We start from the raw sequence: 12,187 nt of genomic DNA, 5'->3' as shown, positions 1-12,187 counted from the left end.
TTCATGGTGGCCAAGACATGAAATTAACCAAAGTTTCCTTTCATAGATGATTGGATAAAGCAGCTGTGGTACATATATACAATGGAATATTACTCAGCCATAAAAAGAGATGAAATACTGTCATTTGTGACAACATGGATGGATCTTGAGATAATCATAGTAGGTGAAATAAGTCAGATGGAAAGGGCTGAAACTATATGATTTCACTCATGTGAGATATAAAATTGAAAGCAATAAACAAACAAGACAAACAAAAACTCATAAACACAGACAACAGTTTAGTGGTTACCAAAGGAAAAGGGGGAAGAAGAGTAGATAGATAAGGGTGAAGAGGGTCAAATATATGGCGACAGAAAGAGATCTGATTTGGGGTGGTGAGCATACAATGTAATTTACAGATGATACATTATTGAATTGTACACTTAAAACCTATATAGTTTTATTAACCAATGTCACCCCAATAAATCTAATTTTAAAAAACTGCATTAGTATAATGTACCTAAAGCTTTCTTCTATGTGTTTTTGTGCTTCTGTACTTCTCAAATTGTCTTCAATAATATATATTTACAATAAAAAAATATTATTTAGAAAGAGAAAATAAAACACAGGAGTCTAATCTTTGCTACTCTAAGTATGATGGCTTATTATAAATGCAGAGTTAGGTCCCACCACAGACTCAGTGAATCAAAGTCTACAGGTTAACACATCTACAGGACGTTTCCATGCATATTTACAGTCTGAGAAGCACTGCTCTGGTTCCTTCTGCTCCCCACATACCCAAAGTGTGTAATGCATGAGAACCTACCAGATTCTGCTAAAGCCTTTCTTGGTGAAGACATGTTGTCACCATGCCCAGATGAGATGGCTAAAGGGCTTCCGCAAGTACTGAGCCTTGTGTCCTGAATCAGGCAGAAGATCTAATTAGTATCCTCGGGCCAGCATATAATTGTTATTCACCTGATCAAACACACAATGAAAAGAATTTTCTATTAGACAACTGGAGTTTTCACAGCTTTGACAGGTTATCACTCATTTATTCAATCATTATCATTCAGTGACAATGTCATACTCATACTAAAATAGGTACTTGGAATACAATACTGAATGAATAAGAATTAACTACAGTGTCTGTCTTCAAAGGGTTCATGTTTAATCTATAAAAATTCCTCACATAGGAAAAGCATTTTATTTTCTCTTCAAATCTTTTCCATATAGGCTGTAAAATCATGTTGTATTGCTTCCATTGGTTAAAACCTAGAGTATATTTTGTCTGGTGACCTTTCAATTAGCTACATGAAAATGAAATGAGGTTATTATAATCTGAACCTAGAAGTTAATGTTTTAAAACATATATATTTAAAAATTTTTAGGTACGGGATGTTAAGAAAGATTATTTAAAACATGAAAGTAAGGCAAAAAGGTAGGTGACATGTCTTTTCAACTTAATATGAGGATGATGTTTAACAGGCCCTCCCAAGGATTATTTAATTATGTAGATTATACATAATTAGTTAATTATGTATTGCACTTTGTTCAAATCATTGTTTACTGCAGATTAAAAGTCCTAGACTTAGTAAATTACATGTTAACCTATATATTTTTGTCCAATAGTGATACAAATCATTTCTAACAGAAAAGATAACACCGAAGATTATAATTTATTGTCTTGGCATATATTAACCAGACTTTAAAAATTTAACCTAGCATTCTTACTCTATCATTGGTTCAAACTGTCTGTAAAAGCCTAGAAATGTTCTCTTAACTACCTCTGCCACCTTCCTGGTTCTTTCATTAATTAATAAATTGAATAAAATCTTTAACAGACTTCGATTTCAAATTTTAACGAGTCATGTTTTTAATTTACTGAAAATTCTACTTTGATGGAGGGAAAAAAATATTGTGTTGAAAGAAGGACAGAGGTAGTAGTTAAAGGACTACTGTAAATAAAGGTTTCCCTCCAGCTCCCGGTAACAGACAAGTGATGAGCCTCCCGTGGAAGCAAACCTGGGAAGCTGAAGACTTCACTGTTAAGTAAGAATGACACCCAAGCTTCTGCCTCTCAAATACATGATTGAAAATATTTAAAATAGTGCAATCTTAATTAAAGACAAAATAAATTTCCTGTAGAAATTTCGTTGTATAATTTCAAGATGCTCCTTGATAACTGAAGGCAGATACTCTTACTTATTAAATGCCACATAAATATGCTGTATGTTGAATTCCACCAAATAAATTTGTGAATGGCCCTGCCCCCCAATAATTTATCCTTTTTATATAAACAAACACAGGTGCACATACATACAAATTAGCTCTCTCTAGTATACAGGTGAATAGAGTGAAATCCATATTAAGCCATATCAACAGTCATCAGTTTCAAATCTCCCATACAAGTCAACAAATGAGTTTGATCAGAGACGCATGCCCATTTCTGGCATTTGTTCGTGCAGTGAGTTTGAGTTAACTCTATAGAAACACAAAAAACAAACTGGATGAATTTTTCTTCCCTTACATGTTATCTAATATATTTTAAAACAAATATACAAAAGAGTATAATATTAACCTGAATAAAATTTAATTCGATTTATGAGTTACAATTATTGTAGTAAATCAGTAATAATGTAAGATTATACAATTCACCATCAGCAAATGTGTATTGAAGCCTAGACAGTCTATAAAGTCTACAAATATAAATTATATAAAAACAGAGCCAAAAACATACAGTAGAGAAAAGAAAGCCTCTTCAATAAATGGTGCTGGTAAAACTGGAAAGCCACCTGCATAAAAAGGAAACTAGACTGTTGGCTATCATCACACACCAAAATTAACTCAAAATGGATTCAGGACCTGAATATAAGACCTAAAACAATAAATTGCAAGAAAACATAGGAACTAAACTCATGTACCTTGGACTTAAGGATGATTTTATGAATTTGGCCTCAAAGGCAAGGAAAGTAAAAGCAAAAATAAATGAATAGGACTGCATCAAACTAAGCCTCTGCTCAGCAAAGGAAATCATCAACAAGGTAAAGAGACAACCATTCAAATGGGAAAATATATTTGCAAACAACACCTCTGGCAAGGGCCTAATATCCAAAATATACAAAGAAGGCATACAACTCAATAACAATAGAAAAACAAACAATCCAATCAAGAAATGGGCAGAGGACCTGAAGAGACATTTCTCCCAAAAAGATACAGAAATGGCAAACAAACATATGAAAAGATGCTCCACATCACTAGCTATTAGGGAAACACAAATGAGATAGCATCTAACACCTGTTAGAATAGCTATAATCAATGAGGCAAGTAATAATAAATGTTGGAGAGGATGTGGAGAAAAAGGAACCCTCATACAGTGCTAGTGAGACTACAAATCGGTACAGCCACTACGGAAAACAGTATGGAGGTGCCTTGAAAAACTAACAATTGATCTACCATTTGAACCAGCAATCCCTCCACTGGGTATTTCCCCCAAAGACTTGAAAACTCATATCCAAAAAGATATTTGTACACCTATGTTCACAGCAGCATTATTCACAGTGGAACATGGAAGCAACCAAAGTATCCTATGATAAATGATTGGCTAAAGAAGCTGTGGCACATATATACAATGGAATATTACTCAGACATAAGAAGAGATGATATACTACCATTTGCGACAACATGGATGGATCTTGAGATAATCACACTAAGCGAAATAAGCCAGACTGAAAAAGGTGAAAATCACATGATATCACTTATATGTGGGATATAAACCTAAAAGCAACAAATGAACAGGAAAAACAGAGACTTATGGACATGGACTATAAACTAGTGATTACCAGAGAGTAGGGGATCGGGGAGGAGGGGGGAAGTAGATGGTTAAAGGGGGTCAAATATAGGGGGGTAGGGGTAGGGTGAAGTGGGTAAAGCAGATAAAATATATGGTAGTTGAAGGAAACTGGACTTTGGGTGGTAAACACACAATAGAATATAGATGTCAAATTATAATGTACACCTGAAAATTATATAATTGTGTTAACCAATGTTACTCCAATAAACTTAATCAAATAAATAAGTAAATAAATAAAAAGAAAAAGAAACACACACACACACAAACAATACAAAGTGGTTCTGGTGAGGATGTGGAACAACTGGAATACTAATGCATTGCTGTTAGGATCACCCTACTCATACCCTGTTTTATTTTTCTCAAAAGCACTTTTCATTATCTTAAAGTTCACTTATAGTTGTAAGTCAATATGTATGTGCTCACATGTTTACTGTGTATCTCCTTCAATGTAAGGATCATGAGGCTGGTGACTTGGTCTCTTATCATTATTGTGTTACCTCAGCACCAAGAATGGCACAAAGTAAGCACTTGATATATATTGAAAGGCAGGAAGGACAAAAAGAAAGGACACTAAGATAAGTAAATGGATGGATGCAAGGAACCCAGTCACAGTAGTCTACAGAAGGACAAACTGCTGGTGTGAACAAAAATGAATTTAGACCACCAGGAGCCTGCACACTAGAGAGCTGTGCAAAATCCCAATTTCAGGCCACACTAAACCAATGAAATCAGGATCTCTAAGAATGGGACCCAAGACCGATCATTAAAGTTCCTCTGGTGATCTAATTGTGTAGAACCACTTAAGAAATGGAACCTAAGCTTTGAAGCTATACCCATCTGAGTGTAATCTTGGGCAAGCTACTTAATTTCCCTTAGCTCTCAAATTCTCAACTACAAATGGGAATAATACACACCTCTGGGTTGCTATAAGATTGAGATTACATATAAAGCTCTCAGTAAATGTTATTCCTCCTCCTCAGGGCAAACTTGATGAGATCTTCATTGCTTGGTATGATAAATGCTAATTCTATCATTGATTCATCTTTCATTTATTACCTGATTATTAAATTGAACATTTGCATCAAGGAAGTTTAAAAATGCTCATTTTTTTTCACATTCTTGGTAAGATGCTGCCTGCAGCTCAATCTATTTTAAATCTAGGAGGAACTAAATTATGGAGAAAAATCTTGCTTATTATTTAGACCAAAGATTCTCAAACCTGGCTGCAGGTTAAAATCACCTAAGAAGCTTTTTAAAAAAATACAAATACAAAATGTCCAGACCTTGCCCTGGTCAATTAAATCACAGTCCCCAGGGTGGGTCCAGAGCATAAATATTTTTTAAAAAGCTAACTGAACAGTGAGCCTCAAACACAGCTGAAAAACGTTGATCCGCACTGAAAGCCCATACTAACTGCACATCCAATTCACATGGGAGCTCTTAAAAAAATAGACTGATTCCAGAACTCTGTCATGACTTATTGATTCAGACTCTGTGGACATAGAGCCTGTATTTTGCACAGGTTCCTAAAACTCTCCCCTGGTGATTCTGATGCATACCCATTGGGAACCACTGCTTTATATCATGCATTTACTCTCCCTTTTGTGAACTTTCACTGGCCTCTCATGCCAAGTTTGCCCACTTGCTTTTAGTAACTGATGCAATGCATCACAATCAGTCTAAATCTTACAGATCTTTTCAGAACACTTTCATGTGTGGCCCACTGACCCACAATATTTACCACATGCCATGACCAGCGAGGTAGGCCGTTGGCCTTCCTAATCAAATCCCTCCAATAAGCTGTCGATTTGGGAAAGGCAAAATGGAATCACGTTGCTCCCCAAACCTTATTTCCCTTTAATTAGTATGCAAAGCCAGGGCTAGTGAAATGAAGCCTCATTGGTCAGATGTGTCTAAATAAAGTTTGAGTTGTTCTCTGCACCTGGAAGCAAACTGCTATGTTTGCTTCCCTCAGAGACAATAAAATCAAAGAAATCAGATGATACCTGAGTTTGGAGCATTAGCAGTATGCCCTGCAATGTTTAAACTCTACCTAGACAGAGTAGTAAAACCCTTAAAGAATGATTATAAGTCAATTAGCACACATACCACCATGGTTGCATGACCAAGCAACCACTATTTTAGGCTTATTAAATATATTAATTCACGTGATCCTCACAATAACCCTATCAGGAAGGACTATTATTATTCCCATTTCATGGATTAAGAAACAAAGGCACATAGAGGTTAAATGACTAGCTCAAAGTCACACGGTAAGTGGCAGTTTTTGAACTCAGGCAATCTGCTTCAGTCTGTCACCTTTACTCTACTACATTGTAGATGTTAGCCAAGCAGTCCTTTAAAAAGTTAAAGTCTGCAGCAAATTACTTCTCTGAGCCTATTTTTTCATCTGAAAAATAGAGGTAATAATAGTACTTGCCTCATGTAGTCAAAGCAGGGATTAAACAAGATTATACACATGATGTGCTTAGAATAGTGCTTAGCCCTTTTTTAAGAACTGTCAATGTCAACCGTTCCTATTTGTATCCTAATACAGACCAAGTGGTCAGGGAGAGATGACAGCCTATTTAACTGAAAATTTCCCTGGGTTATCTCAAAACTGTAGATTCTGTAGATTCCCAGTACAGCAGATCCAATGTGAAATACAGTAATAAAAGGTAACAAAAACTTTTGAACTGCCACTTTAACAAACCCGTAGCCTATCCAGTCCAAGACTATGAATTAGCCTGACAAGGGAGAGCGCTATTTGCTATAGTTTGTTTCTTTTAGCAAACACTCTCAACTTTCACCAGCTACTACACCAAGAACCAGACTCCAAGTAGCTGCAAACTTCAGTGGATTCTGTTTTGATTGGAAGGGACAGGAGATGATCCCATCAGGTGGTAAATGTCAGCCCTCCTCAGTCACATTTATATAAACTAAAGAAAAACAAAATGAGAACTCAAAACTAAAAATTCATCATATATTTCTCACTGTATTAAACGTTATCCATGCATTATCTCATTTAATCCTCACGACACCCTTCCAAGGTTGAACGTTCCCACAGAAAACTGCACAACCCCACTGATGAACCTCACTTTAAATTCATCTCAAACTGGTAGTTAACACTGCCTAACAATCCAATTTCATTTCCCTAGTTAGTTCACACTGTCCCACTCTCCAGAAGGACTGTCACATGTTTCTCCTCCAACTTCTAACATCTCTTCTCCTCAACTCTGCTTCTCTTACTCTTAGCCAATTACTATCTTCAAAGACAAAAATGGTGCCTCTACCACTACCTGCATCTGCACCCATTGTCTTGGTGTTCCCTCCAGTAACAATAATATGTGTTTCCGTTCATTTCAAAGCCCTGCTCTACAGCTTCACAGGTACTTTGAGGTATTCAAGGACTTCCCCCTGATGTTCCCCTCCCTCACCTACATCATGCCTCTCTTTCTATGAGCTTGATCTCACTGGCGTGTAAACATATTTTTTTCTATCTTAAAAAAAAATCCCCCTTGACCTTGAGGCCCTCTACTCAATTAAAGTTGTTCGTGTTAAAATGATTAAAATCCTACTCACAAATCCATCTTACACAGTAGCATTCACTACGGTTGGCCAGCACCTTCCTCTCTTTGGTCTTCCCCTCCTCTTCTTTGTATATTCTCTCAACCTAGATGGTTTCATCCAGTCCCTTAGTTTAAATACCATCTATATGGTGATGATTCCAAAGATAAACTCTAGCCCTGACATGCCCTAGGTCTTCAGATTCAAATTTCCAATGGCCTATTTGACATCTCGACTTAAATATATACTAGGTGATTTATGTTACTTATATTTTACCACATTAATAAAGTAAATCAACCAAGTGATGGAGAAATGAATAGGTATGTGGAAAAAAACAAGCATAGCTAAATGTTAATGGCAGGATCTAGTTGGTGAGTGTACAGAGTTCACTGGAAATTTTTTCCAACTGTACTGCTCATATGTTGTATGTTGGGGGGGGGGGGTAATCTACTAAGCATCTCGATTCCAATATATTCAAAACATAATTTTTTATTTCACCCTTTCCAAAAAGGCAGGGACCTATCTTGTTTATTTATATTTCCAACTTCCAGAGCAGTACCTGGCACACGGGTGTTGTAAAACAGCTGTTGAATTAATTAAATAAATGCCCTACTTCTCTCTAAGTCCCTCAACCTTCACTGGACCTGGAGAATGGATTCTTGGCCTCCAAAAGTCCCTGGCCAGGGTTAGTGCACACCATGACTTAGTAACTAATTATGGCTTCTTACCAATCATATCAGCTCCACGGTATTCACCGCAAGTTCAAGACCTTCCTTTAGACAGAGATAAAGTTTTTACTATCCCAAACCTGTCACACACGGGAACCACAACAGGTGTCACAGTACAGCCAGACATCACACCACGTAGGCTGAGTGTTCCCCATTACCACCCCTTCCCCGCCCCAGGCATTTAGAGACTCTGGCCTCACGCTGACCAGAGCCCGCCGGGATCCAGCCCACTTAGGCTTCCTAATCTCTGGGGCCCCTTGACATCAATGGCAACTTCCTCCCGGGACTACTATCTCAGCCCAACTCCGCCCTCTCATTCCACAGCACAGCCACCTCCCTCTGCCCTACCCCAGCCCACAAGGGCCCCAGCCAACTTTCCTCACCTGGTCTTGCCCCACCTGGCCTGCCCCCAACCGCCCTGGTCCATCCCAACACCACCTTGCCAGTTGGGTTCTCGCGGGAGCCCACTAGCCCTGTGGGATCGGTGTGGTCCAACCCTAGTAGCTCCCGCGAGCCTGCGCACAAGAGCATCCTCTGTGCCACTGCTTTCTGCCGGTCTGGTCCAAGCTGGCAGCACCTCCCTCTCCTGGCCCTCCCAAGTACTGCAGCACTCACGGTGGACCAGCGGTAGATTCTCTGCGGTGGCTGTCCATTGCCCCGTACATGCCCCTCTCCTAAGCTAGGCTCCTAACGTCAGCAGCGCTCTGAACCATGCCAACATCCTGAACTACTGAAAACTGTGTTGTTCTTTAGGGGTGGTCGCCTGGTTCATACCTGCCCTGAGATCACACTGAGTCACAGAAGAGTCAGGTTTGGAGGTGGGTTTATAGTATCAGAGCAGGGCAAAAGAGTTTTTGGGCACTTAGTTCAGGGTAGACTGTCGCAGAAGGAGTTATTAACCTATGCCAGAAGTTGAGATCAGTTGGCTACTAGTTCAGTTGAGAGTTTTGGCTAGGATGGTTAGTTTAAGGGGAATTCAGGATGTAGACATTCCTCAATTACATGAAGCCAGAATCTTTTTTATCTTGGTTAGCACACCTCTATTTGGTCCTGACCATAGCCATTCTGGTGGATCCATTTCCCTTGAAGGTATGACAGGACCTGCCTTACTTGGCCCACAGTCCTCAGTGTTGGTCCAAGGAGAGGCATATCCTTGAATTGAACTGGGGCTGAGCAAAAATAGTCACTCCGTTCAGGCCTGGAGGGATCAGCTTCCTGCTCTGTAAGTCACTGAGGATAGTTGCTTTCTCTCCATCAGAGGTCTCACCTTCTTTTAGCAGCCAAGGCACCCTCTATATGAGTTATACAAGTGCCAGGGTAGGTAGGATTCCTCTTAAAGACAGACTCCCATATCTGATATGTATTTTTTTTCTTGTAGTGTCTAACATCAAAACATTTCTCAAACATGAGCAGCTTGAATAAATTTAAATGTTATATACATTATTGTATCATTACATAGATGGGGACACAGAGAGAAAAGGATTGCCAACCTCAGCATCAGGAAATCCCTGAATGAGGATTAAATGAACATTTGATGAAAGTGGACCCTGAAGTGGAATCTACTGCTGGTCCATGGTGAGTGCTGCAGTGCCTATCCTATCTCTCCCAACTTCCTGATAAACTCCACAATATTCCCAGAAGCCACTGACCTAGAAGATTCTTTTCAACTGCTTCTCTTTTTACTAGTGAAAAATTCAAAGAACTGTAAAGTTTAGTGTTCTCTCAAGGTTTCTGCCTCTCTTTGGAGGCCATTTCAAATCCTTGTCCTCTCACCAATTATCAGGAGTCTTGCAGGCCTGGACTCAAGACCTTGCTCTGCTACTGAATAGCTTGTGACCTCGGGTAAGTTACTTTGCAACTTCTGCCTCAGTTTTCTTTTTTTTTAAAGGGGATATGGGGTTGTGAGTCTTTAATGAGACAAATGATAGTAGCATCCAGCACCATATCTGGCAATAAATGCTGTTTTCCTTTCCCAGGAAATTAGATCCACACATATCCCTAGGGTTGTGGCTCTCCAGGAGTTTTTGTGCTCACTGTTTCTCTCATTGTCTCTCTCTGAGTGGAGGGCTGCCGCCCACAGTCATGGTCTCTTTCTTGCTGTGGGTAAGGCTGGATACCCTCCACAAATCGGGCCAGACATATTCATGCACAAGACATTTATTCCAAAAGCAGAATCCAGAAGATCATGTGGCTAATGTTTCCTTTCCTCTTGGCCTCAAGACTCAATCTCACAAGACTGGAGTCACATCATATAACCCCAGGCCCTTGCTCCTTAGTGCAGGCCTAGTCCTGCTCTGGTCCTCCAGCTCAGGCATCAGCTCTGCCTCCCCTAGTCCATCCTTCCAGGTCCCTTTTATAGCCTGACTGAAGAGCTTCTCAGTTGTCCCCTCCATGCTGTCCCCCAGACACTACCTCCTCATGTACTGCTTGGCCCTATCCTCACTGAAGATCCTTGGGAAAGCTCAAATGGAGAAGCAGCAATGGCTAGCACAGAGAGGTAATGCTGATTCTGGAATCTCATAGTTTTCATCTCCTCCCCTGGTCTAGGCACCCAGACTTCCTATGGATGGACCCAGAGGGCCAAATGTCTGCTCCCTGCTGAGGTGAGGCCCATCTGTCCCTTTCAAGTGTAAGAATTTACTGCCAAAATGCCCCTTATCCCAAGTCATGGGTCTCCAGACTCAATCAGAGAAGACCCATAAGGACCTCCCAAACCCCAGTGAACAATTCACACCAAGGATTTCAGAATCCAAAGTCATTTTTTCACAATGCCCATGCTCAAGTTCAGGGTTTTTCAAACCTGGCTTGGGACCAGAGATGAGCAGATAACTAAGAATAAGAAACACTGACAGAAAAAAAATTGTTTCAGTTTTGCTGTAATTCCACAGGATCCACTATGGTACAGACCTCGAGTTTGCAGCCTGGTTTATTTTTAGATAAACCTACCACCTACCACCACCAAGTGTGAGTCTATGAGGTTTGTGAGCTTTGAGGAAGGAAGCTGTGGAAGCCTTTTCTGTGTTTCTTTCTCTCACTCAGCTTTGAGAGACTTCACATAAAAGACTTTATAAAAATAAATTGTGGAAAGTACAGTTCTACTAAAAATCTGAGTGGAGGCTCAAAACTATGTATTCAAAGAGCACTTACCTCATTGTGAATTCCCAGCTGTCTGATCCCTGAGCCTGGTACATGGTAGATGCCAGATAAATATTAATTGATTGACCCATTAGTTGGCCGCTCATCCATTTGCAGAGCTTCGACCAGCCCATCACTCTACATTCACACACCAAAACGAGAGAATCCTTAGGCTTTGATGGGAGAGCTGCTAAGTTGGCAAGTGAGCCTGCCTTAAACTGTCGTAATAAATGTTGTGCCTTTCACTTTGAGCTCTACTTATTAACAGTAAAATAATGATGTGGCAAAAAATGAACTGTAAACACTGCCAAATTCTAAAAGAGGAACTGGATGTGTGCCTTTCAATTATTATGTATTATAAGTTGGTCTGTGCCAAGCCTTATGCTTTACAGCAAGAATACAGATGTCACCATCACATTGCATCTTATTAGCTAGACAGAATAAGGTGCATGCAAAAGTCAACTTTTTTGTTTATTTCCAAAGCCATTCAAACTCAATGCCCAGATGAATTTTTTTTCCAAGGCTCTTGCATGTAAAATCTTGGGCAGGCCTATAACTTCAAACACCCAGAAAAAAATCCTGTTTCAGTACAAGATTCCCTCCGACTCCTTACCTAAGTATTAGGTTCTCTCCCCCTGAGAACAGGACTGCTTAGGGTAGAAACAGACATGGGAAATGGGCACATCAGTTTCTCTGGTTTCACATTCACATCCTTCTCTCCAGACCCAGCATCTGATTCCTCTGCAACTGGAATCCAGCACTGAGCCCTCTGGGCACAGCAGATATTTTGAGCTGGCAGGTTTCCTGAGAAAGTATCTTGTGGGTTTCCCTAAGAATTCCTCTGTGAGATATGTCCCAGTGCAATTTCACTGCCTGGGTGATATTGCCTCTGGCCAGCTGTTTACCATACCATCCCTCTGCTACT

The 12,187-nt window shown here is 39.8% G+C and overlaps 1 protein-coding gene across 1 annotated transcript in view; it reads right to left on the bottom strand.

The window, feature by feature from the left end:
* Positions 1-11,980, bottom strand: part of PTPN20 (protein tyrosine phosphatase non-receptor type 20) — a 93,367-nt gene extending 81,387 nt beyond the window's left edge. The window contains exons 1-2 of the mRNA XM_016142784.2: positions 11,876-11,980; positions 806-957 (exon numbers count right to left, since the gene is read on the bottom strand). Coding sequence (XP_015998270.1) covers positions 806-839 — 34 coding nt within the window. The 5' untranslated portion in view covers positions 840-957; positions 11,876-11,980. The remainder of the gene's footprint in view (positions 1-805; positions 958-11,875) is intronic.
* Between the last annotated feature and the right edge of the window lie 207 nt (positions 11,981-12,187).

The sequence above is a fragment of the Rousettus aegyptiacus genome, unplaced genomic scaffold (genome assembly GCF_014176215.1).
Source record: "Rousettus aegyptiacus isolate mRouAeg1 unplaced genomic scaffold, mRouAeg1.p scaffold_m13_p_6, whole genome shotgun sequence".
Lineage (NCBI taxonomy): Eukaryota > Metazoa > Chordata > Mammalia > Chiroptera > Pteropodidae > Rousettus > Rousettus aegyptiacus.
Note: the sequence above shows the minus strand (reverse complement) of the source record. Positions and strands in the feature narration are given on the sequence as shown.